The 27759-nt window shown below is 36.5% G+C and overlaps 1 protein-coding gene and 1 pseudogene across 2 annotated transcripts; one reads left to right on the top strand and one right to left on the bottom strand.

Moving 5' to 3' along the window:
- Positions 1–16: 16 nt before the first annotated feature.
- LOC138336053 (von Willebrand factor D and EGF domain-containing protein-like) lies at positions 17–27759 on the bottom strand. 2 transcript variants are annotated; one of them, XM_069285324.1, is made up of 19 exons: positions 27723–27759; positions 27390–27602; positions 19175–19339; positions 16591–16605; positions 16124–16368; positions 15496–15582; positions 12300–12629; positions 12073–12155; positions 11010–11073; positions 10187–10366; positions 9333–9595; positions 8756–9050; positions 7123–7275; positions 3754–3937; positions 2997–3187; positions 1889–2161; positions 1647–1770; positions 920–1043; positions 17–718 (listed from the first exon to the last, which is right to left on the bottom strand). In XM_069285324.1, the coding sequence occupies exons 1-19, from the start codon at positions 27751–27753 to the stop codon at positions 655–657; spliced, it is 3084 nt and encodes a 1027-aa protein (XP_069141425.1). In that variant the 5' UTR covers positions 27754–27759; the 3' UTR covers positions 17–654. The 2 variants fall into 2 exon arrangements, with proteins under 2 accessions (XP_069141425.1, XP_069141427.1); XM_069285326.1 differs by lacking the exon at positions 19175–19339.
- LOC138336055 (uncharacterized) lies at positions 20019–24361 on the top strand (annotated as a pseudogene).

The raw sequence follows: 27759 nt of genomic DNA, 5'->3' as shown, positions 1-27759 counted from the left end.
ACACACTAGTCTACGTATTGATTTTTAGTTTTATTTTGACAGTCGATTACAATGTTTGTTTAAACATTCTAAGCTCTTTCTACTTTCTTTTCCGGCTACTAAATTTGGCGATTCCAATTTCAAAACATGTTTGCGAAAATTTACTTTCGCGAATTTCACAAAATTAAATATATATAGCAACACAAGTGAGGTTCATATGCATTCCTGGAAATAAACTTTCGAGAATTTACTGTGATCGCGAAATGCGCGAAAGTAAAACGCACACGAAAAAAGTTGGTTTACAGTTCTTGAAGTTAAGTCAAGAAAGCTGGCACAATTTGACTGTAATCAACTGAAGGTGTCCGCTTCGACATTGGTATTGTCATAATGGTCAAGTTTTGGATGTGAATCATATCCCTCTAGTCTTCACTTCCGTGGGCTTAGTTTATATAGTAAATACGAACGTAATATGATATAGCCAATCGTCAATAACTTTCAAATTAAATAAATGTATATGTATTTTTTTGTAGTTATACAGAATATTGAAATTTGAAATCGGATCTCAAGTAAAGTCGCGGACATCATTGAACATTTTTCACATGATATTTCAGCATGGAATCGGTACAAGTCCTTGTCCGTATGACGTCAGTAGATCGCCACCATGTGCGCGTATGTTTACGTGCGTTGCTCAGGTCTAGCGTTGTCGGAAAACAGTGTGGAATCACCAACTCTCTTCACCCTAAAAGAATGAAAGGAACCAATAATCAAGACCTAATCAGTCTTATTTTTTTATTATTAATTAAAATTAATTAAAATGAACTAAGTAAAAAAAAAAATACTGAAATCAAATCTGATTAACTTGTAGAATATATGATAAAAGTCATCACCCATATTGCCCGACGTGGAAAAAATTGTACATAAACATAAATGAGTAACTTACTTGCGAAGTTTTATCCGCCATATGACTGCACCAATAACGGCTACTGCTACAAAACTACCTGCAACCGGACCGATCACCCACAGATAGTTGTTGCTCTCATCTCCGGGCGCTACGGGGGAGCACTCTGTGACACAAATGTCATTTTTCATTAATTAAACATATTTGTTATATGGGTTGTTAAAAATTCGTTTACCGTTAATTTATCAATAAAGAAGGATCAATTACCTATATATTTTTCATTCAATTACATTATCTAATAATACTTTGGGTAATGAAAACATACCAGCTTATTTGCATGTTGGTAAATGAAAATCTTGCCATATTTTTATAGGAGTATTCTTATAACTAACTTAATTCTGATATAAACAGGTTATTGAATATGAAATATATTTCATACTCGTAATAAAAGGTTACAGAACGTTTATTTTGTAAGTATATTAGAGATGATGTGGATATTAATTCACGGAGATAAACTTTCGCGGATTGATTTGGATTGCGAAAATCACGAAAGTAAATTGCACGAAAAAGAAAGTTGGTTCACAGTAATCATTGTTGTAACCAGCATAACAAATAATATATTTCCATTATTTTATTAACGTGTTTGTTTCCCTGTTCAATATGTATCAAAATAATTACTCATTTTCATTGCAATTAGATATTGTCCGTGTCACAGCAGTATAATAGTATATATATTTTACCATGTAAGCGTAAACTGTAATATATTTACCTGCGACAGTTTTACTGGTTGACCAATCATACTTTGAGACAGCTGGGTTACACATTTGGCATACGTTTTCAGGATTAATGTCGTATTCATCTGTGCACGTATTATCAATAAAACAATAATTATCCTGTTGGAAAAAAGTAAACAAATATCAAATTGGCCAATAATGATAGGAAAAATGGTTTAAAAGTTAACCATGGTATCTTCTGCAATGAAATGTTAAAACATAAAATATCAATTGTTACCTTTAGAAGAAATACTTGTTGTCCCCCGGATAGCTGAACAGTCTGGCATTTTGAGTCGTATATAAAGAGTGTGTGTAGATCTCCAAAATGTATACCGTCGTTACTGAGCGACACGTTGTAGGCTTCTACGAAAAGGTTGGTTACCACAGACTGACCAGAGGTATCTCTTTTATGACGGGTCAAGGTCAGAGGGCAAAATAGGTTCATAAATGTCTGAATATCAGCTGGAACGGTTTCTTCTTGCTCAGTATACATAACACCATCTATATCGACCTAAACAAGAACATAATGATAGTGATACCGCAAATCATTTAGCAAAATCTCTAACGATAAATAGATTCTTTCCCTTTGATGTCCAGCACAAAAACAGAGACACTCAGCGGGAATCTTTTTTTTTGTGTGTGACTGGTTGATCAATCAGTGATTACCTGAATCTTTGCAAGTGGGCGGGGCAAAACTCGATAAGTTTGAATTTTCTAATCTTCTATTAATTACAATCAGATTGTAGAAACATATGTTCTGTTACAAATAACCATGTTACGTGAAAGGGGCATGCGTGTATTATATCATTAAATAAATAGCGTATTCTATGGCGATAGAAAACATTGTTGTAACCTGAATTATTATATATTTTAGGGAAAATTCTGTCAAATTCCGCCTACTCGTAATACAATACATCGATCAAACGTTTGTTATCAAACTTGTAATGATCACTGATTGGCTAGCCAATCAAAATCGTTTTGCCCGCCGAGTAGTCTGGAACATCAACAAGATAGAAATTATTTACCGTTTGCTAAATAATGTGCGGTATCGCTGTATGCTACTAGTATATGCAAACAGTCAAAACATATTGTTAACAAAATGAAAGAACTTTAAAAAATGAACATAAGAAAGAACTGGATATACGTTATGGTTGATTTTTATATTTTTTTCAAAACGTGGTAACAAACCAGTACCTCAACTTGTTAAGTTACGCTATGTGTAGGAAAGAATGACTTGATAAATGAATAACGTACTTAGTCAATGCATTAACAAGATTTTATCCAAGTATATTGGGAAATTTAATGCAACATCATACTATCAGTGTATCAACATTTTAACATCATACCCAAAATGGTTCCATTTTACACCTCAGGTTGCCCTCAGCAATGAAATCATCTCCTGTAACCATGGCAACATCGCATTCCCAATCTTGTTTGTCGCACATACCGTTGTCTAATAGTTCTTCAAAATACGGCGGAATGCTCAGATCTATAGAGCAGTCTATACCTCCGAATCCGCCTTGACAATCACAGGTCCCTATATATCAAATAAATTGTATGTTGTAAACGTTTAGTTGATGTAGCCTCAATTATGAGACATAATATAACTTCCTAGATGAAACGTGTGAAAGCTCGCTTTTTACTGGCGATGATGAATGTAAAAAAAATCAATATTAGTTCAAGCTATGTGTAATTATTGAGGGAGATCTACAACAAAATGCCAAAATATTTTGGGATGTATGCAATATTAACGTTATGTATATTATAATCTAGACTGTCATCTAGATAGTTATATAATGTTTTTCACATCTTTAAAAGGTAAAACGTGGCATTGTCACTTCAATATTGACTATTCCTTATTTTTTGTTGCAATGGTGTGATTTTATTTCTATGATATAATTTAATTGTTGTAAAACATGTGGGACCATTCATAGCAAGTGCGTATGAGCAAATATTTACAAATAAAAAGTGAGAAATGACTATGATTGATGTGGAAAATCATAAGCGTCATTTACAAAATTGGCAGACAACCGCACATGACTAAAATATTGTCAAAGTCTACACTATTTCTTTCTTTTTGTTTTATATTATAAAAAATCTCACCATTTACACATATCCCAGAGCTAGTACAATTTCCCGGGCATGCGATCTCCCTAATGGCGGCAGCTATAGAAGGATGACCAGCCGTTCCGATCCTTTCCAGGGTCGAGTTAAGCTGCAATTCTGACAGACATCTATCCTGTAGCGTTTCACGTGACGAATCCGTCCAATCAGTTGTGTTTGATAGCTTCAGGAAAATAATAAAAAAATATGGTAAATTGTTAGCTTTAGTACGTTAATCAGAATTAAAAATTAGAAATTGAAATATTGTTGAACGTAATTTTTTGTCAATCTTTTTAGTAACTTAGAAAAATATTCCGTGATAGATTTGTAAATCTATTATTTGGAAATAAACTCTTTCATGTACAATTAAGTTCACACATGTGCTCGTAAGTAGATTTTGATGTTTGCTGAAATTTTAAGGGCTACGATTCACAGGATATAAAAACGAAATTTTGATGATATAAGAATTGACTTTCATTGAGCTTATTTCCCATATTTCCCCGTCAGTAGGAAGCTTGGGTTAGTCCATACCATTATTATAAAAACCGACTTAAACTGATAAGTTACCTCTTGTATTTCTTAATGACCCATTTTCACAACCGCTTAGTGTTAATCTTAGTCTTAAATTGAGCATAATTGATAACATGCGCATGCGTGTCGGCGAAGGCTAGACATTTTTACACAGCAAAAAATCGAAGTATTTTGGAATTTTTACAGAAATTGGTAAGACCCATCCATTGCATAATTCATTCCTTAACATCCAAGGACAAGAATCCGCTCCGGATGTTGGTTAAGAAAAGATATGTCTATATTCACGAACTTTTCCACTGAAATGAGCTGAGTTTCCATTTCCGGACCGGAAACTGATGTAAATAAGCAACATGTTCGGCGACGATATCTCTAAATTTTTATGTCTATTCAAAATATCCAGCATCAACACACTACTTGTAGTGCTTGATATTAACATTAATGTCAGATGTGTGATGACCAATTATGGTTCTACTAGTGAAAACTTTGTCACTTCTACGATAAACCAAGGTTTTATACCGTATGCAACCAATTCGCCTCAAACATCAGCAGTAACTTTAATACTGGAAGCAGGAATGTAGATCGCAATCCAACAATGAACACTCAAACAAAATTTATGCTACTCATTATAGCTGGTATCGAGATCAACCCTGACCATGGTTCCATACTACTTGTGTGGGCATTTCGTCATCAATGTATGAGACTCTTTCTAACACATCTGTCTCATGGACTTGCACAACCTGCGATATTCCCAACTATACAACTATGAATTTTGATTCAGCATCAACTACATATTCATACCTGTCAACACCATGAACAAACGAAATATATACATCATCAGACTTATCCATTGATTCCATATGCTCTCCAATAGTAGCGTCATTCCCCCAAACAACTAAGTAAACGTAAAAATCTACACATACTGAATATGAACTTCCAGAGTATAAAAAACAAAGTCCCAGATCTTGAACTATTGATTGACTCAACTAGCCCAGACATTATCATGGGTACAGAGACATGGTGAACACCAGAAGTGTGCTCATCTGAATGTTTTACAAAAGACTTTGGGGTTTACCGCAGAGATTGAAATGACGATCCTCATGAGGGAGTCATTGTAGCAACACGTTGGAACCTTGTTAGCTCCCTAGCATTCACTTGAACATCTTCGGAATGTATAAGTGTCAAGGTAAACCTACGAAATGGTAAGAAGCAACGATAACAACAGTATACTGACCACCAAACAGTGTAGACGAAGACTAAATAAATGACCTTGTTAATGATATCACGACCATCCGATCAGCAAATAAAAACTCCATATTCCTTCTCGGAGGAGATTTTAACCGTCCCGACATTGTATGGTCTCCAAAGAGAATGGTTGAAAAGTCATTACCAGTAAGAGTCAATGAAGCCTTTGTGAATCTACAAGATAATCTAACACTGGAGCAAGTAATTGATTTTCCATCCGAGAGGATGAAACCCTTGACCTTCTCCATACATCCCACCCTGCAACAGTAAATAAGAGTAAATCCTTACCACCACTTGGAAAAAGTGACTATGATATTGTGTTTTTGTAGAAATATCCCTCACGGCACAACAAATCAAATCCAATCAGAGAAAAATACACCTTTGGGACAGGGTAGACACAGCATCAATAGAACAGAAGCTATTGGACCTGAATACAAACATCAGACTAAATCACATCACAGTCAAAGAGTCATTGAAATCATTTCGAGAAAAAATACAAGAAGTAATTTACCAGGTCTCGTTATTCAAACCCATGGAAAACCACAGAGATCAAGAGGTTATAGCACAGACGACAATGCGCATTCTCCAAGGCCGAACGCACCAACAGGGAAAGGGACTGGCAAATATATAAAGACCTGAAATCACGAGCTCAGAAGGAGACTATGAAAGCACATGGCATATTCTTAGATGAGATTATCGCCGGAGACGTGCAGTCCAGTCTAAAGCGCTTCTGGACCTATCTGAAGGAAACGTGTCAGGACACTCAAGTCGTTGCTCCACTCAGGAAAGTAGGTGGGTTACTCTACAGCGACGTAGATAATAAGGCAGAGACACTGAATGAACAGTTCAGCTCAGTATTCACTAACTTAAAGGAGGACATTACATCAATACCAGATAAGAGGCCTAGTCCTCGCTCAAAATGGAGTTCTCAGACTATATCAAGACATTAAAATCCACAAGGCCTCGGGACCAGATGCGATACCAGCTCGACTACTGTCAAACTCTATACATTGAAGAATAAAAAGCGTACGGTCCTATTAGGAAGGCTCGCGGCTTTGACCCCTCGCCGAGACGCACCAGTCTATAACTCCCCTTTGAGGGAGTGGTATTACTGCTTTGCCATTGTTTTTGTCAGTTTATAGTGATGATGGGTAGGCCGACGTCTTTGACATAGATAACACTATAAATATTCAGTAAGACAATACGATTATTTTCATAACCACACCAGAACTCCAATCACGCAACACACTGTTTACTGATGCGACGGTAGCTGTTTAGCATATTTCTGAAAATTCTTTAGCAAACAAACGTGGATTTGAAATGTCACATGATTAAAAGCACATTTCATTTTTTTCTACACGATATCCAGTCATATGTCGTCTTCTTTTGACACTCGTGTTTCGGAAATATTATCTAATTACTAAACATAACGTATTATAAACACTATGTAGGTTAGATTTAAATTCCCTGTCAAAGTTGTACCAATATGTGTATAAAGGGTTTAGTATAACACAATCATTCGTATGTAAGTTGTTTAAAATGGTTAATTTCAATTGTCACGCAAACATGCAATATTTCTCAAAGTTTCTTTAATACCATTACATCCATGATGCATGCTTGAATCGCATGTTCGGTTTTAACATATGGGACATCCCCACAAAGACTGAACAGCTTGGTGTTTCCTAGCGATGACCGACAGTAAGCGTCTGCCTCCGCCTCCGTCATGTGTATCATTGTTGTCGCAACAGACTGAAGCAAGAAAACAAAATCAAGGTACAAAATACTGCGTAAGACATCAATTTATTATTAAGGTTTTCAAACTTAATTTAGTTTTATTTAATGTTTATTATGTTATTTTTACTTAACGATATGATGTATATTTCTTCCTACGTATACTTAAAGTAACAGTGCTGGTGAAGACTGCTTACTTCTTTGTATTTAAATAATACTATTTAGCTATACTATTTTTCTAACAGACTTAACGTTATGAACTTGTCATTAATTACGCAACACTTAACCTAACTCAACAACCCCCCTCCCAAATAAAAAGTTGAAATTGTATGAAACAAGTCGCTACAGCATGCGTGAAAATATTGCGTGTGTATACTAAAGTGTGGTCGTGGGTCACGTAAACAAAAAGAACATCATGAAAAAATGTATAATTAATATTGAGTATTTCATGTGATAAAAGAGATGAATAAATATTAAAAACACTTTATATGTACTTCAATGCAGAGCCCTGCAGGTAGGGCGTAAGAATTGTACCTGCTGCCCCTATTGCATGATCGTAAAAGGCGACTAAATTTAGGATCTTATCTTTTCTTTCTCCATAAATTACTTTGTTCTTCCTAGAGTCTCCCTTGACACCACCTCACTTTTGGCCTTTGGTTGAGCGCTCGCCCCTGTGAGGAAGGCTTTGGGTTCTGTCCCCTGGCCGAGACACACCAAAGTCTATAAAAGTGGTAGTTTCTGCTCCTGCTTAGCGCTCAGCATAACGGGAGTGGTACGACTGGTTTGCCCGTTGTCAGTATAATGTGACCGGGTGTGGTGGGGTGCCTGGTGTCTTCGGCGGCCTGCTTCAGTGATATAGCACAATAAAAAGGGCAACAGTTCCACTATACAAGAAGACACAACACGAATATACCGCAGTCTCCCAAAACACGCACCTCGCACAACATACACGCGACACACCGCATACATGAGAGGCCGTCCTTACATGACCATACCTGTTAATAGGACGTTAATTAATCAAACAAACAAACAAGTACTTCAATGCAAGAACCATGCAAACACCACAAACAAGGAAGGCTATCTATATATGACTGTTAATTGGACGTTAATGAAATAAACCAAACCAAAGTCAAGCAAACAAAATATGCGAAAAAATGTACCTACATTTCAGGAAAACAACACCACAGGTTTTGGAATATTTACGAGAACACGCAGTTGTTGTTGTGAAACGTTTGATTGTGGTTCTCATTTGTTAAATTGCTCTCTTGACATCTAGCGAGCTTTCCAATACATAGTAACCTTCTCGTCTATGAATTAATTTGTAAAGTTTTATGTTTGAATATTCTCGGCGCGTTTTGTAACTGCCAATTTTGACCAAAATGTTCAGTGCAATAATTTTAAGTATTGAGTTTTGTAAACTAAATCATTGTTGGTAGGTTTGGAATAAATCTGAATAAAGTTTTACGTATGGGATGTATTTGTCTCATTTTATTTTTACCTTTTTTCTACGCCGATAATAGTGTTCCTGCTGCTTTTTATTTGTCTGAATGCTTCGCTTTGTGCGTATTTTTCTTTTACAATGGTTACTTTTGGTGAGATTAATCTGTTTTTCTGCTCTTCCGTTTCTGGCACTTGGTGACACCATACTGGACGAGCAGGTAACATTGTGTTGAGAAGTAGTTCTATTGCTCTTGCATTCACAACGTTTTAAGTCTTGATTCCATGCTTGTAGTTTATCGTCATCAAGTAATTCATTAAATAGGTTGAGATCACCAGTAATCAGATTTCCAACACTAAAGTATAGAAGAAATCAGAACAAACAAGTTTATATTCCCAACACTAAAATAAAGACGGAAAGAGAAAAACAGATTTTGACTGTCAAAACTTAACAAAGCTTGGCATCAAGTTTAAACGAAAATGGTAGTTAATAATGTAAACCCAAAATTATAAAATGTATCAAGAAATTAATGTGCTGTTAAAACTAAACTATGTAGCCAATATAATGTGGTCATATAATATTAAAACAGCCATAGCTTTACATAAGAATAAAAGGGTTTAACGGATAAAATTCTTACAGCCAGGATCTGGAAAACTTGTCGGGTTGAAAAGTATACCCTTTTGTCCCCTTTACACTTTCACATTCCCTTCTCGATTCCGAATTGTTAAACAAGTCTCCGTCGCTCATCTCGAAATCATCCGGACAGTCATTTGTCAATGTTCCACAAAGTCCTAGAGTGCTGTTTTTATCTCTCACAGAGGGATAGATATGGACAGTTATCCTTTTACTCCTGACATTCCCTATATTTACATCAACCCTGGATCCGATTGGCGTATATATCTACAGTGTATAAAAGTTTACATATTGTAATCTAGAACAAAATAAATACAAATTTTGAATCAATGTTCTACTATAAAATAATTCCAACTACACTGTATAAGTTGTAAAAACGACTTATGACTTATGGTTGTTAAAATGATGAAACTATATGGAACAATAATTAATAAATATTTCCCTGTAATATTATCAAGTCTCCTTTATATATTTCTCTTTGTAGAAGGAATTATCTCCCCCTATTTGTTATCAGCGAATCTCTTTAATTGACGGTGATATCAAAACTAGGTCTTTAAATAAACATGTTCTTTAATTTTAATTCAGCATATATGCAGTAATTGTAGACAGCAATGTAAGATAATGCTTATATGGTCAAATAAACACAAAATTAAAAAATCAACTTAAGAAAAGTGATATCAAGGATAATATTCTTATATATTTAAAAAAAAATTATATTGAAAACTGATGAAAGAGAGAGAAAATATATAGAAATATGGAAATCTGTATGAGAGGCCTTCTGTTGAAGGGACACTTTATTATATTCAACATGTAATAATTAATAAAAAAAAAGTTTTTGGTAAAAAAAAGAAATCTTACTCGATATTGAAGTGGATTGACTCTCCGAACATCTAAAGTAGAGTCCATACATATAGTATATGCAGGTGCATTATTTCCACTTCGGTCAATAACAAACAGATCTTTTCCTGCTTGAACAGCCACTCCAAATACGCAATAAGGATATCCGTTACCGTAGCATGATCTAAACCTGGATTGGACCTGGAAATAGAATCCAAAACTTTTTTCTTTTATATCATGTAAAAGCTGAATATTTAGAAATATGGTTTCTTTTGCCTTTCAACTATAGATTAGAAATTCAACGTATGTGGGTAATCGGACATTTTGTTTTTAAACTGTTTGATCTTGAAGTCCGTCTTTAGGTTTTAGACCCTGTTTAAATTAGTGATATTTTATATGCTTATATATCACTTCTCAGATGAACTTGAACATAACTTAGTTGATGCAAAGTGTCTATGCATCGGGCCTAATCTTAGATATTACTGTTGACACATTGATTGTTGTGATGCATGTAAAATATACAAAAAACCAGTTTAGCAAGCCCACAAGGTTCGGTACATATTTCTGTCCCCAAATAACTATAGCATGAACAAGAAGCGCTTGTTTCAATGGATTCGACTCTACACAAAGCTTACACATCGCATGAAATTTTCTTGTCATATCTTCAATGTAGTGAAAAATTCATATAATCTTTTCTCTAGCATCAGCGGGATAACCCTTACAGGTATGGGGGAAATGTTAATCTTTGGAAATTGTTTGTTTGAATGGTTAGGGTTTTGTCTGTTGCGCTTAATACATACAACTCATAAAAAACTAACAATTAAATTATGTCATTCGATCAAACCTGTATGGGGTAGTGGATATGCTTATACATGATGAAATCACCAGGAAATTGGATGTCATACGGCCTTAAAAAGAAAATCAAAGAGAATTACATTAAGAATGTAGAACAAGTTTTCATATAACAAAAAAACATTCAATTACAAGATATACAGTATATTGTATACATTTTTTTCTCGAATTTGGATTTATTTTTTACTTCAGATTGATAACCTTTCAGTCAATTTTTAATGTAACACAATTTACCTCGTGCTCCATTGGGTTTTTCATCTCATAAACTAAACAAAGTAAGAGGTTAATCCTTAAATATCCCAGTGACATCTGTTACAAACTTTAATATAGTCATCATAAACAAGTTGAGAAAGACTATGTATATATCACTATTACACTTATAAAAAAGTTTAAATGACAGTAAATTATATTTTCCATCTTTTAACATATCATTGCATAACAATTCATAAAAAATCATTAAAAAATATTATTTCATTTCAGCAATACTGAATAGAAAATAACCCCCCTGTTTAACCCTCCCATGACTAAAAAGGGACTCCGACCTGTCCTTAATCATATGTCATATCATAATGTCCTAACCCAAGGGTATCCGTAAACAAGATAAAATGCTTATTGGTCATGGCCAAACGAAGGTCCATTCCTCCTTTTAGTTTCTGGACGATAACTTGAGAACACAGCAATAGAATTTGTTCAAATTTCATACAATGATAGCATAACTAAGGAATAATAATAACTTGCCAAAGATTAGAAAATTCAATTGACGGCACGGGACTTGTGTTGCTTGCAACACTCACTGTAAGCATGTTTAATCCTTTTGTTTAATTTGAGCAATATTTGCGTGACCAATATGTTTAATGATATAATACAGAATATGTATGTTAATAAATAATCTGGAGCAAATATCTTAAATATGCATATTCTGATGTCCATAACAGACTCAATGTAATGTCTAATTCAATATTTTGTTTGAAAAATCAATGTATAACAATAGTTTCTAAGTGGAAAAGAAAATATAGTAGCTTGGTGCTAGTAGTTTCTAGGATGTCAATATGTACCTTTGATCAAACGTTACCATATGTGGGTCATTATTCGCCTGGCAAGCGCCGTTGTCTAAGCCAAATGTGTCATTTACCCTCACCTGAAATACATACATTATATAATAATTAGAAATTATTACTTCTTTTTCGTTAATTAAGGAATAAGTAAAACATCAAACATTGTTAGAAAAAAAATAAAGTAACAAGATGTAATACATTATTGTAACTTATAAGCTAGCATGTACCTTCACTAACGGCAGGGCATAAAATGCCCAGATCTCATGGAATTCGTAACGATCCGTGCGTAAAGCAACATCAAACACAGTATCCATTACGTCATGTCGATCCTTGTCATTTGCATATACAGTTATCTCAATTTCTTTTTCCCAATCTGTAGTGTTGATTGTCGCAGCACAAGAAGATTGTTTGTATGTTAAAGTACCATGTGTATCGGTTTCCGTGTATATTGCAACGTTTAATTTGCAGTTATTTCCGTAGCATCCTATCGGGACTGTTGGTCGAAGACGTATTGTACCATTGCTGCCTCTTCCTATATGTATGTATGGCGTCATTACCTACAACAGAGCAAGGTACCTTGTTTATAGGTTTATAGTTTGATCAAAATCCGTCAATTTAGTCTCAAGTTATAGTTTGGAAACCCAATCCGGACAGTCAGCGTCAGACAGACAGACAGACGGGAACAAATACTATCGTCCCCTCCGGTTTCACCGGCAAAGCACAGGGGGCCAACTCAATGAAAATGGATGTTGTCATACATTTTTTTTGTGTATCTGGTGGATGGACAGATGAGTATATATGACAGTCATGTTATTTTTTCAGAAAATACGAGATTTGAAAAATTATTAAAAAAATCAGGATATTTACTATAAAACAGAGAAAGGGACGAAAGTCGCCATATTGGAATTTTTACCCCCACCTCGATTAAAGTTATTTTTTTCACAATAGTATACCTTTTTTGCTAGAGTCATATGCAAAAGCATATAAACGATGTCTATATAGTCGAACGCAATATTTTAATCCAAAATTAGCGGCGCTCTCTGACTTGTGACATTGAAAGCAACGGCTATAGTAAAGAGCGATTAGAGTGACTTCCCCTGCAGTGTAATTCAATCGGTTTAGTCAGAGATATTCCGATACGTTTGTTTTTGCGGAAAATTTGAATATTAAAACGTATCGGAATACCTCTGACTAGACCGATTGAATGACATTGCAGGGGAAGTCACTCTAATCACTCTTCACTAGAACGTTGCTTTCATGAGTTTTTAGAAGCTCTGGCTAACTTCAAAGGAAAAAAAGTCGTAACAAGTATAAATCCAGATTGTTGTTGCTAAATAATAACAAATACGTATGTAAGTACAGTTTTCACACTTATACATTAGTTTCCATCGATTGTAAAGGAGATTTTACCAGAATTCCATCTTCGAGATGACGGGGCCCAACCGACGAAAGCAGGACACAAACGGTCCGGGCGCCCCCGAGCTCCAAATCAGCGTCAAGAAGCAACTCTAGGACCTAATCACCATCAGAAATCAACTTTGCGTCGCCGTATAGCAGTGATGAGGAAAATGATGCATGGACATGCACAACATGTAAAGTGAATTTCACTGACCCAAACGACAAAGTCCTCGAGTGCCAACGATGCAAAGAACATCATTGTATAAAATGTTTAAATAAGAGTGTGGAGGAGTACAGCATGCTAGAAAAGTCTGAATCTATGTGGTTTTGCACACCATGCAAGAAAATCGTGGAAAGGAACATAATAACGGACATGAAAATCGAAAAAAAGATGTCAGGAAATCATGCAAAAGTATCAAAACAGAATCACACAGTTAGAAAATGAGATCCCTAAAAAGTGCAGCGAAACAAGAGTAAGAGAAATAATCAAAGAGGAACTTGGAGCACAGAACAGTCAGGCTACAGCAACCAATGACGGGCAAGAAAAAACACCCCAGGATGACACAAAAGCAGTCGCCACTAATAACATTATCACGGAAATTAATGAAAGAAAAAAACGCGAAAATAACTGATTATGTTTCAAGTAGAGGAATGTAATTCAGAGAACAGAGAATATCGCCAGGACCATGACCAGAAGTTTATCAAACAACTTCTTCTTGAATGCAAGATCAACCAAGAAGATGGAAAAATTGTGAAAGTAACTAGACTAGGAAAGTATGATAATTATAAGCAACAGCGGGATACTGATGAAGGGAAAAAGAAACCTAGGCCCATGTTAGTAACCCTAGAAAACGGTGAGATCAAGAAAGAACTCTTCAAAAACATAGGAGAAGCAAAGAAAACTGAAAAGTATGAAAATGTGTGAATCAGTAATGATCTGACAAAAGCAGAAAGGAAACAAGAGAAAAAGGTTGTGGGATGAAGCCAAAGCAAAACATCAACAGAACCAATCGGGGGAATATGTGTACAGAGTAAGAGGACCACCTGGGCAAGGAGAATAACCAAAGTCCCAAAAAGTGTCTAAACAAGAAATTCGGGTAGAACCAAAACAAACTTAAATGCTGCTATACCAGTTTAAAAATAAAATGGAGGAGTTTGAAGTCCGAACTAGGAATATAGAACCACACATTATTGGAATTACAGAAGTCAAGTAAAAAAACTACAGAAACAAAATGAATCAGGCCGAGTTTAATATTGGCAGCGGTTCAAAATACAATATGTTTACAAAAAATCTTGACAATGACACGGGAAGAGTTACATGTATGTCCACAGTTCACTTTCGGTATCAGAAGTGTATACAAACACCAAATTTCAGGAACACATATTTGTGAAGGTACAAGCAAATGGTAAGAATGAGCTGCTCATTGGACTCAAATACAGGTCACCTAATGACACTGGTATAGACATAAATAACGAAAATCTGTGAAACTCATTACAGAGGTAAGTAATATGAAGTTTTCACATTACCTACTGATGGGAGATCGGCTATAGGCGGGATCAACTGCAATACAAGAGGGATAACACAAATTCTAGAGAATACAGGTTTATAGAATGCCTCCAAGAAAACAACTTATGGAAGCACATCAACAAGCCTACTAGATAGAGAGGAGCAGCAGACAATCCGAACGTACTAGATTTGGTAATAACAAATGAAGAGGACATGATTAGAGACCTTGAAATCCAAATTCTCCTGGGTAAAAGTGACCACAGTTTTATTGTCTTTGACTTTCAATGCTACACTAAGACATATGGGTATATAAAACATCGGAAAGCTTATGAAAAAGCAGATTTTCCAAAAATCAACCAAGAAATCGAGAAAATTAATTGGGAAGATGAACTACCAGAATCGGAAGATATTGAACATAACTGGAATATATTTGTGTCAAAAATGAATACATTAGTAGGCCTACATTATGTACATATATGTTTCATGCAAATTGATAGAATAAAACTGTAAGAACTTACTTCTATCCCGAAATATCGGTCGGTACTTTTTACCGATAATCCCGGTGGTCCTTTAGGAGTCTTCCTAGCCCTTACAGAGCAGGAAACCTACAATAAACCATTAGCAATATAAACAAAAACATATTAAATAGAAAAAAAGAGTGCATTCGATAAGGTGATAACTCAGTAGTCAATGTTTTGAGCTAAGCATTCGCTGTCATGAATATTTGCACGAATGAGATTCACTTTAAAATGCATTTCAAAACAAAATTCATAATTTGACAAAGAGGCTTGCCGAGGGTTGGACATTCAGGAATTCCCCCGAGGGTTGGGATTTCGTTGTCACAGCCTCTAGGTAGGGAATCATAACAAAAAAAAGACATTAGCCAAAAAATAAGCATTTTCATCGCGACATGGATATCGTTCTGTCGACTGCACGTCAATATTGATGACATTATCAAAATGCACGCCACGTTTACACCGCATGAAGGCATGGCGTCACGCAATTGTCTTTAGGTTCAAAAGGTTAGCGCGTGCAATCTATCATAACCTAGGGGTTGACAAAGACATCTCTCAGGACTAAAACTGGTGAAAAATAAGTGAATTGTGAAAGAAATACAAATGTACGTTACAATTAATTATTACACACCATTCTTCCTAATGACTTCAGATTGTTTTTATCCAAGATGATGTGGGTAAGGCTATTATACAGTTCTGGTGCCAACGTGGTAAGGTACGTCCCTTCAATATACCAGGTTACCTGATAATACAAATTATCTTTTCCTGGGATTTCGTCAAATTTGCATCTTGATTTGAAAGCATGGTTTATTGCTCCAACCAAAGTAGTATTAACTATGACTTCTGGTTTAGATGGTATGCTCGGCGGCTTGGTACCTGTAGGATTAAATGTTAGTGATATATAAAAAGATTGCTTTATATAAATATTTGTTGAGTCTTTTTTATTTGATTTTTTTATTATATTTATTTCTTTATTTACTTATTTGTAAGTTTGTATGATTATTCAGTCATTTAACGATAACATACAAAGTCACCAATAATAAATAATAATAAAGTTAGTAACGGGTTTTAAGTCTGTAGAGAACATAGGTATCTTACCTGATTCGCCTATCCCTGAAATAATGAAACAAAAAATGTGTAATTTGACAAGAGCTAGCTACATCTATACTTATTGCTAGGTTTACAATATTATTCCCGCTTTCAGACCACCGTTTACAAAATGGGAGACAACATGAGACGACGTAGTACATGTAGGACGTAATACTAGATAAACGTGAGCGACCGTGATTGCAGGGGATGCTGTGTCAGATTTTTAAACTGTTACGAAATTTGTCACGGCAGTTACGGTACAGATTGTGAATAAAATAGGACCTAGTAAAACGGGCATGACTCAACAAAACTGTATAGTACATGTACTAACAGGCCGTAACAGAACTAAAGACGATCTGTAGTGGAACGGGTAGTGTGTATGTTCCCCGGCAACCGGTGACGAGTTTTATAACGTTTTGCCCATCGTTGTCAATGTTTTCACGGCAAGTGTGTTGCCGTTTTGTTGCGTTCTTGCAAGCCTGATGAGCTACGACGTGTTGAGTTCTTCTACGGTCTTATTTTGTTCTGATTCTGATATCTATGTCTGTCCTGGTACATATTGGAATTATTCAATCTGTGGAAATATTAGTATGATGGATAGAAAAAAAACATGATTAGAGTTATTCTTCAAACAATTCATCACATTGTGCCACAAATATTATTGCAAAAGCAGAACTTTAGGTTAGATCGACCACATACAAATCTGATTCGGGTGGAAACACTTAATAGTCTTATCAAAATTTTGGAACTTTTTATTTCATTTATTCGTCTGTGAGTTACTGCTGGCATTCTTCAATTAACGACAACATTATGAACTACCCATGTCGAATAGTAGAATCAAAACTGGTTCGGTACTTGCTGCGATGATGTTGCCTCCTGTACATCAAAGTTGTTTTAGTATACAATTAAGAGTTTATCAAAATGTCATCTACTTTGTTGTCATTTAATAATTTTGAAATACAGTTTTCGCCCAACTTTTTTTTTTCATTTCTTATCATATCATTACTCTATATCATGTTCCGGGCACATATCTGTTTCAAAGCTGCCCTACCTTACATCGGACTTCCACCCGTCGTAAGCTTTGGTAGACCGTGAAAAAACGTGTGAGCAAAACGTTCTGAACTTATGGGACCTTATCAGGGTGTATCGGGCCTAGAGAGAACGCAGTGGTATACGACCGGTAGTACACCTTTAACAGCCGGTTACAGCCCTTTCCCCATCTCTACGGCCCATCGTAATCCGTATAGGGACCGCAGAATCAAACCAAAAATAAATTCCTGGAAATGCCCTTTTGGGCACAAGATTTCATAGAGATGCGAATGTTTCGGAGCCTGCTGATTGGATATTCAGGACGCATCAGTTTCAAATGTTTAATGTGTGGGTTGGGCAATACATGTAGACGTAAAATGTATAAAGAAATTTTAAAATTCTTTCGAGTGTGTGTCTGACAAGGGCAAGTAATCAATATTGGAATTTCATGAATATCTTGGTCAATTTTTGGTGCGGAATTCAACATAAGATGGCACCCCTCAGATACAAGTTTAGCAAGATGGTATATCTTAATTTCTTTTTATTCACATGTATGCGAGATGCCATTCTTCAAAATTAGTGACAGGTGACCAGACTTGAAAACTCCATTTAACCTAGACAGTGGCAAACGTTAATATATCGTATATAGCGAAATCATTTGGTTCTGCGGTCTCTAAAAGACCGTGGTAAAGCTCGCAAGACACAGCTTAACTTTGAGTCTTTGGGAAAATGGACGAAATTCCAACGCCCGCTATATTGTACGTTTCGGGCAAACGGGGCTGCCGCAGCCGTCGGGAACATAGCCTAAACCTTGTATTAGATTTTGCATTAGATATTGTGTTGACCACATTATTGCTTGGTTTTAAAAAGTTATACTCTTTTCAAAACCTATAAATGAAGCACTTTACGACAATTGTAAAATATCTAGATATACAGTTTCTACCATAATACATCGTGTTATTCCACGCTAAGGTCATTGTATAAATGTGTTGGTTGTTGGATAAATATTTTGATATTCACCTACACAAGTAGAATAACATTTTATGGTCTATTGATTGGTCGAGATTTTAAATTTTGACCCGATCTACTTTTTCTCAAGGTTAAGGTCATTTATTTGAACATACTTGGTAGCCCTTCATCCCAGCATACTACAGGCCAAATTACATGTATCTAGACCTCCTAACCATTAACAAGAAATAGTTTTAGATTTCAGCCTAGATGACCAATGTGACATTTAGGCTATTAATTTGAAAAAATTGAGAAGGCCCTTTATTCCAATATATATCGGAATCAATACAATACGTCTAATCTACTTAGTTATTGACAAGAAGACGCTAAATAGCCTATTTGACCCCTGATGCCTTGAATGCCAGTCATTTAAAAAAATCTTACTTGCTAGCCCTCCATTCCAGCATGCTACAGACCCAATATTAGTACCAGGGGCGGCCTATGAGTTATTGAAAGAAAAGTTTACGGACGGTGGATGGCGCGTGGCGCAAGACAATGGACGGTGAACGATGACTTGTATAGGCCATCATGACCAACCATGTTTAAAACTACTCACCGAAGCAGTACCCTTCTTCGGACCCGGTAGTAGGTATAAGGTAGTACACACGGTAGGTTCCACAGTTCTTAATCTTTATGTCATACTCTATCCTGCATCCTAATTTTCCAATGGCAAGGCATGCTGTCCTAGTAACTTCATTCGACGATACAGGTGGTATTGTTCCTTGATTGTAACACATTGCACACACGATAAAAAAAGGATATAGTGTATTTCAATGATATGATTAAGAGAAAACATAATAGTTGACAATGATTAAAAATATATAATTATATTACTAAGTTTTGTTTGTTTTCACACTTAATCTGGCTTTCTGATTGGCCGATTCATATTTTTCATACTAATATGAAAAGCAAATCCGAGAATGATGACGCGGAAACCCGACACAATAGAAACATTACCGTTGTGTATTGATTTGGAAACAATCTCATGGAAAAACTATTTTATCAAGTAGTCTAGGAATTAATTATAAGTATTGATGTCGCTATTTTTTAATTTCATTGGGTTATGAAATAAATTTTGTTCGCAAACTTTGTGAGAATCCGCTACTCAGATTCACACAGTTTACATACAAAAATTCTTTCATGCCCCGATGAAATTAAAAAATAGTAACATCAATGCTAAAATGGTAATGCAGGAACGTCTGCCTTTATTGAGGTCCATAATGCACGATTCCAACAGAATTTATGCATATGGTGCAAGTACTAAAATATTCCCGTGTTTCGCTAGTATATCGGGAATAATTTGTCTGGTCCGGCACGTATAGTGTAGCTAGGGTAGCACGTGCGGTGCGCTAACGTGTCACGCAGTGAATGCAAATTGGTCATTTCTAGCCGTCGTCCCATACAGAGCGGTCATACTATTTAGCTAGCCGTCATGGATCCTGAAGTTGAAATGTGTATTTCAAACCAAGTAAAATCGGCCGTAGAGTCGTCTCAGAGCCAGATTCTATCTCAGTTGGATCAGTTAATGTCTGCTCGACTTGGTACTTTGGAAAGTAGACTTTGTGACAGTTCTGAAGCTCAATTGTGCCGTTTACAACAAAACATTTTGTGCGCCGAGCCTCACAAATTTACAAAAAAGAGTTATGAGGATCAACACAAATTTAATAAAAAACTGAAGTCTAAGTTAGTGGAAGCAAACCAGTTGGCCGATACAGAACCCTCTTCATCGAAATCCAAAATAGCCGAGGGTATTGACTTAATCAATTATCGTCAAAAATTAGCAAAGTTAGCAGACACGTCTGAAGCCGGTTGGAAGGCAGTTGAGGAATATGTTGCCAATCCCATTGCCTGCGATTCAGACGACGAAAAGAAGATGGACAGGGCCAGAGCAAGGGCAAACAAAAAAATAAAAACTAACAAGTCTAAACCCGGACGTGGGAGGAGCAAATACACGCCGTACGACGACACGCGGAGCATTCCTACCATTGGACAGGATAATTACAAGGGCGTGTCGACGAGGCCTCAGAGACCAGGGATGTGTTTTGCATGAGGCAAGCCGGGGCATTGGCGGATGGAGTGTCCAGCTATCCCCAAGACATCGTCATCCTCGGGTGTCAGTAAGATAAGTATTTTTTGCAATTCTGTGCATGTCTATAGTGAGTCTGTATGCTCTAGTGAAAAGGTGTCTAGCACACAAATCGAGGCGAGTATTACCGAAAATGTTGTCAATAATGATTCCGCAAAGGAAGCGATTTGTTCGCCCGTTAGCAGGCTGAAATTTAATGAAATTGAAGTTCAATCATTGGGCAGAACAAGGTACGTGCATCGCAGTCCTGACTATTATTAGCGAGGGTTATAGAATCTCCTTTCGAGACATCCCACCAGTTGCTAATTTAAGTAATAATAAATCGGCAAGGGAAAATCCTGAGTTCGTCCAATCAGAAATACAAAAGCTGTTACGTTTAAAATGTATATCGGAAGTCGGGTCGGCCCCTGATTTTGTCAACCCGCTCACTGTTGCATACAACAAGGCTGATAAACCACGCCTAGTTTTGGATTGTAGACACATAAATTTGTATTTGCATAAATTCAAATTCATATACGAAGACGTAAAAGTAGCTCGAGACATGTTTGAGGTTGGTGATTACCTGTATACTTCGGACATAAAAACGGCATATCACCATATAGAAATTTTCCCTGAGCACCGTACATATTTAGGTTTCTCATATGTGGTCAATGGTAAAATGTGTTATCATGTATTCAACGTACTACCTTTCGGGATCGCAACAGCGGGGTATGTGTTTACAAAAGTGTTGAGGGAGGTTGTAAAGCACGTGCGCTCAAAAGGTTACAGACTAGTCATGTATTTAGATGACGGTATTGGAGGTCAGGTGACAGAAGGCGGGGCCAACGAGGCCAGCAGGTATGTACACTTGTACAACAGTCATTGGCTGATTACGGTTTCATCATTGCCCAGGACAAATGTCAATGGAAGCCGACACAGTTCGCCACGTGGCTCGGGTACACGTGGTCGATGAACGAAGGCGTGGTCAGGGTAACCAAAGGCAGGCTAGAATGCTTGCTGCTTTTGTTAGACCATATGCTGACACTTGTCTCTCAAAGGGGTCAATTATTGTTCAGTGCCAGGTACATAGCGGGTATTGTCGGTACGATTATTTCAATGCAGACTGTGATTGGCTGTCAGGCCAGACTGAGTACACGTAAGTTGTACAACTGTTTACTATCCAGAGCGAGCTGGAATGCGTGTGTAATGTTTACAAAGGCAGCTCTAGATGAGATAGAATTTTGGTTATTAAATATACGTCAGCTGAATGAGAAGGGTTCCAGACTGAAGGAAACCCGTACATGCACCGCTGTAGTGTGCACCGATGCTTCTGGCGTTGGTTTTGGAGGTTTTGTTTCCTCCTGTATCGATATCCCTTACGAGCATTAGGATTTTCCGGGTAACATTCCTGTCACTGCTGCTCTACTGGACAGCAGGTGCTCGTCCTCATGTGAAGGTAGCCCTCTGAAGGGCGATTGTATATCAAACGTAGGTCTGCCTACAGTAGATTTTGTAGCTGATGAGGTTTCAGGTAAGTCTTCCAATAGGGAGGCGGTGAACAGTGATCTATTGAATCAAACTACAAATGTGGTAGGTACGTGGAATGAAAACGAAATGTCACTCAGCTCAACATGGATGGAGCTCGAGGCTGCAAAAATGTTATTATACTGCACAGTTGATCAGGTAAAAGGTAAAAACGTAAAGTTACTGCTAGACAACAAAAACGTTTGTTCTATTGTGAACGTAGGCAGCAGGGTAGAAAATTTACAAAAAATTGCACATGAACTTAATAGTTTTTGCAAATCCAGACAGGTAAGTCTCAGTGCTCAATGGATACCTAGGTCCGTAAACGGAGCCGCTGATTATCTCAGTAGGTGTATGGACTGTGATGATTGGTCGGTTCAACACTGGGTGTTTGAATTATGTGAAGATTTATGGGGTCCACACGTAGTGGACAGGTTTGCGACAGATTACAATCGTAAGTGTTTACGTTTCAATTCTAGATGGTGGTGTGCGGGTACAGAGGCAATTGACGCTTTTTCTGTTTTCTGGGGCACGGACAACAATTGGTTAGTCCCGCGTCCTAAGTTGGTCTGTAAGATTATCGAAAAAATGAGGAACGAAAACGCGTATGGCACTCTGGTAGTTCCTGAATGGAAGTCAGCGCCATTTTGGCCCATTACTTGTAAACAGGGTGGTATTCAGGGGTATGTGAGAGATCATCGTTTGCTATCTAACAGTAACGTTACGATGAGGGGTAGAGGTAATAACGGGTGTTTTGGGTCATCCGTATTGGCATTCGCCATGATCGCGCTAAGGATAGATTTTAGCATTGTGTGAAGCTATGTGCTTATTTACTGGCGTTGATGTTTTAGGCTTAGGACTTCGTCAGGCCGTCCTGAATGCTGTCCGAGGTTCCGGAGTGAAGGCGGGGTCTTCTCTGGACATTCTATCCACGGGTATGGCCGATCGTATTTTGCTGAGCAAAAGCGACAACACTAACTGTAAATATTATGGTGCTCTCAAGCGATGGGAAACTTTTATATCTTCACACGGATTTTCCGCCCTACCCGCCAGTCCCTTACATGTCGCGCTGTATATGAACATTTTGTTTGATAAAGGATCGACTTATTCTGTTTTGAATACAGCCATGTATGCCATCAAATGGGCTCATAATGTTAGTGGACATACCGATCCTACTATGAACACTTTCGTCATCTCTCTGGTGGAGGCATCAAAGCGCGTCGCCAAAAAGCCGGTGTGCAAGAAGGCCCCGGTCACAAGTGACATTTTAATTTCATTGTGTTCTATGTTTTCTCAGACAGAGGACTTGTTAATAGTTAGAGATTTGACAATGATACTTATTTGTTTTTCTGGATGTCTGCGTTTTAACGAACTCAGTGGTCTATGTTGCTCAGATAGATGTTAAGTTGTTCGAAGACTATTTCTATCTCATTATAAAGAAAAGCAAGACAGATCAGTACCATCAAGGCAATAAGGTTTTTATTAGCAAAGGCAGTACATTAGCCTGTCCCTATAACATGTTAAAGAGATATTTAAAGGTGACTGAGATCGATCTTAAGTCAGACGATTATTTGTTTAAACAGGTATATAGGTCTGGGTCCACCTGCAAGCTATTTCATAGAAATAAACCCATCAGTTATACAGGAGCAAGGGAAGCTATTATCAAGAGATTAAAATCAGTTTCGGACGGGAAAGATTTTGGTTTACACTCTCTCCGGGCGGGAGGCGCTACAGTAGCAGCTAATAACAATGTTAATGAACGTTGTTTCAAACGACACGGTCGCTGGAGGAGCAAATAAAGCAAAGATTGTTATGTAGCAGATTCTTTAACCAAAATTCTAGAAGTAAATCAGAACTTAGGTTTGTAATAAGGAGTCATTTTTATTAAATTTCAATACAAGAAAAACCCTTTCTTTGTAATTCTATTCACACGGCGGGCTAGACGGCAAATTGATATTTGCGTTTTGTATTTGTTTGATACACATTTTAGTGTAGAGAAGACTAAAATATTCCCGCGTTTCGCTAGTATAGCGGGAATAATTTATCTGGTCCGGCACGTATAGCTAGGGTAGCACGTGCGGTGCGCTTACGTGTCACGCAGTGAATGCGAGTTGGGTCATTTCTAGCCGTCGTCCCATACAGAGCGGTCATACTATTTTTGTCTGTACCTATTTTTATAGTTTCGAACGGTCAGTGTTGATATTGTAAAGGAGTATGTAACATAGGTCCAATGTTACCCCTGAGGATAACTTGCAGTGGGAAGTAGTTAGTCTGAACTCTCCCGTGCCATTACATGTAGGACGCAGGTTTCCGGAAATTTCTCCGGTTTTTCCTGAGCGAGCAGGTGATCTCTGTGACGGGGATATACTCTGATCTTCTTGAGGATACAGTAATTTTCATATGAGCATATTAATTATTAAAACTACATATGGGTAATTGATGCTTATCAAAGTAGTCTGAAAGATTGTTTTTTTATCTGACTTTTATATTGACTATTCATGTTTTTGATATTAAACGCCGACCGCTATTCACACGGCGGGCTAGACGGCAAATTGATATTTGCGTGTTTGTATTTGTTTGATACACATTTTAGTGTAGTGTGTATCTATTTTTTAATTATTATACTTGCTGTATTCCATTTCAGAACAAAATCTGACATGAGATGTTGATGCATTTCTTGAATTCAAACAAAAGATATTTCAGACATTACACCTTTTAAAAAAAAATGTGCAGTACACTATATAACACTCGCCTAGTGTCACTATAATTATCTATTATTTGTCAGGTTATTAATCTCATTTCTGTATGACAGGAGGCAAAGTTACATAGATAACATTAGCGTGATAGCCGTATTTTTAGTTTCCATCTAATAAACAAAATATAAAGACTAGTATGTGTACAAAACATTTCAAAGAGAGTTAGGACATTTCAAGGTGAGTTATCTCAATTATGTATAAAGGGTTGCATTACATAATTTTAATTTTTTTAACAGGTAAAGCAAAAATGTTTAATGCAGGTTGATTATCAATAATGTGCAGAGATAAGGGTCCATAATGATGACGGACATTGTAGATTTTTTTGTAGAACATTATAATATATTAAATATGCTCTGATATTCCACTATTTTCATTGGTTAATACATGGTCACTTGATGTTCAATATATAGTATATTGACTCGGTGTGTCCATTTTTAGAAACACCGAATTAATATTCCTTTGCGAACTTCATAGCCCAAACGCTGCATTCTTCAGGTTGGAATTCTTTGAACAAACATTTCTTGTAATTTATATTCACATTAGGGATTCTTTTTGACATTTGCTAAAGAAACGACATACCAATTTGTATAGCATATAAAGTGTCTTCAAGGCTTGAATAATCATGATTTTTTCCAACACCGACATGCGTAGAAATGTAAAGGGAGAGAGTTAAAGGGTTAAATTATATCCTTATTAATAGGCATAAAAATTAAAGTGGCTACCTCAGACTCCATGGGGTTATAATTTAATCATTTAACAATTATGAATCCTCACCCATTAGGAATGCCACAACTTAAATATGAATATTAAAAACAAACTCCTCTTTGCTACTTGCAAGGGCCGGTTTGACAATCCAACCATTCCAAACACGCTTGCTTAGATCTGATAATTGTCTAGCATACTAAAGCACAGGCTGCAATGTATCTCCGTGTTTTATGACCATAACGCTTTTTATTTAAACAGAATGTATGCTATAATTGTTATGTTCTGATGTACGTTGCCACCGATGACAAAATAATTAAATATGGGAAGATGAACACTAAACAATCATAAACAAAAATGTTTTCGAAACTTCCTGTAATAGTTAGAGGACTATACCGTATCAGTACTAATGTTGAAAACGTGACTGGAAGATTTGTTTGTGTACGGAAAGCAGACGAAAATTAATGTTTTGGTGTTTTTTTCGGTATACTACAAAATATATTGCATTTTACTGAGTGGTATTTAAACCTTTGTTTGCCCGTGAAACTTCTACATATATCGCTTAATAAAATGCAATTTCTATAGAAGTGTGTAATAGGAATGCATTTGGAATTATGAAACCAGTCTCTTTATGCGTAAATCATAAACCTATATTTATATTTTGTCACTGCGACTCCCATCATTCTAATGATAATCGTGATCTGCATTATGAGCGAATAAATGCAGCCTAGATTTGATGTAGTAATATCTACATAAATGGATGTGAGTCTTGTTTACTGACACCATGTTAGTCCCCGCGAGAAAATTAACATTGTGGTTGAATGAACCAGTATGGTTATGAAACTTATAAAAATATCTTTTAAATGTCTGGATAAATGAAAGTAAATTGAAAAGCTATTAAATTTTATTATCTTTTCAATTATTAATAGGGACTATTTTTTATTACATTGAACTTGGCTGATGAGGTTAAATGTCTGAAGCTGGAAATTCAAATGTTCTCTTGCATCTAAAGTATGTTTTACTTTGAACTAGAAAATAAAATGTAGATATAACAATTAAAGGATTGTTAGATTGCCCCCCTTACGGGCGCTATTCTATTTATCTGCCACCCAGATTGCATTTATATATCAAATAAATGCAATCTAACAATCCTTTAATTGATAAGTAAGTACATATGAACAAATAATCAGCTAGTAAATATTGACAGTCTATGCCCCCGAGAAATATGATCTATTTTAGGTTAATCATTATGACTACAAAATATCCAATGCCCCGTGACATGCCAGTTCATTTGGTAATTACAAACACAATGAACTGGACTGCTGGCAGAATTTTCTTGATTAAAATAATGACCAAAGGGAGCGTCAGTTGTTTTTGGCAACATTATCATGCCCTTTGACACAGTGAATCCACCAACTTGCTATTACAAGTCGAATTTAAGCAAGACTTTCATCATATTTAAGATATGTCAGCCTTTTTTTCAAAATGGCCGTCATTTCTTGAGGTTATAACCGGAAGTGAATTTTGATTTTACTATTTCATCTGTTGATTCGTAATAAAATGATGATCACATGACTTTCTCCCAACGATCCATCTGATTTTGATTTATAGTAATCACAATTTTTGTGAATGATGTTTTATTGAATATCGTGGGTTCCGTTATGTTGTTTGCACATGCAATTTACTGATTTGGGATAAGTTATTTAAGAAAATTTAATTCCTACCGTTCAACCATATCGGAAACTTGGTTCCACATGATAGGAATGCCGGCATTGTCATTGGCATATCCTCATTTTTGACACGGTACCAGCCCGGATCCAGGAATCGATCGTCTACAGCAACATCATCAAAGTCGTACATGTTATTGACCAACCTAAGGTCTGCATACGGTAACTCTGAATTTTCCGTACAAGGGTCAGCATTCCCCCAACTGAGTCCTGCAATGTAAAGTAACTTAAAACTTATCATGATAATAGAAACAGAAGCGCATACCTTCCATTCAACAATGGCCAAATTGAAGCACAGATGTTTCCACGTTAAAGAAACAACAAACAAACCTATTATGAAAACAAAGATGACGTATGACATGTTTGG

Source organism: Argopecten irradians, chromosome 12 (genome assembly GCF_041381155.1).
Source record: "Argopecten irradians isolate NY chromosome 12, Ai_NY, whole genome shotgun sequence".
NCBI classification, from domain to species: domain Eukaryota; kingdom Metazoa; phylum Mollusca; class Bivalvia; order Pectinida; family Pectinidae; genus Argopecten; species Argopecten irradians.
This window is presented reverse-complemented; position numbering and strand designations above follow the sequence as displayed.

Bases quoted from the DNA above. Each gene is read 5' to 3' on its own strand.
- LOC138336053 (XM_069285324.1), bottom strand. From the start codon at position 27,753: ATGTCATACGTCATCTTTGTTTTCATAATAG. The intron at 3,188-3,753 runs GTGAGATTTTTT...TTTGATATATAG, and splicing joins CTCTGGGATATGTGTAAATG to GGACCTGTGATTGTCAAGGC. The intron at 1,771-1,888 runs GTAACAATTGAT...TTTTTCCAACAG, and splicing joins AACAAGTATTTCTTCTAAAG to GATAATTATTGTTTTATTGA.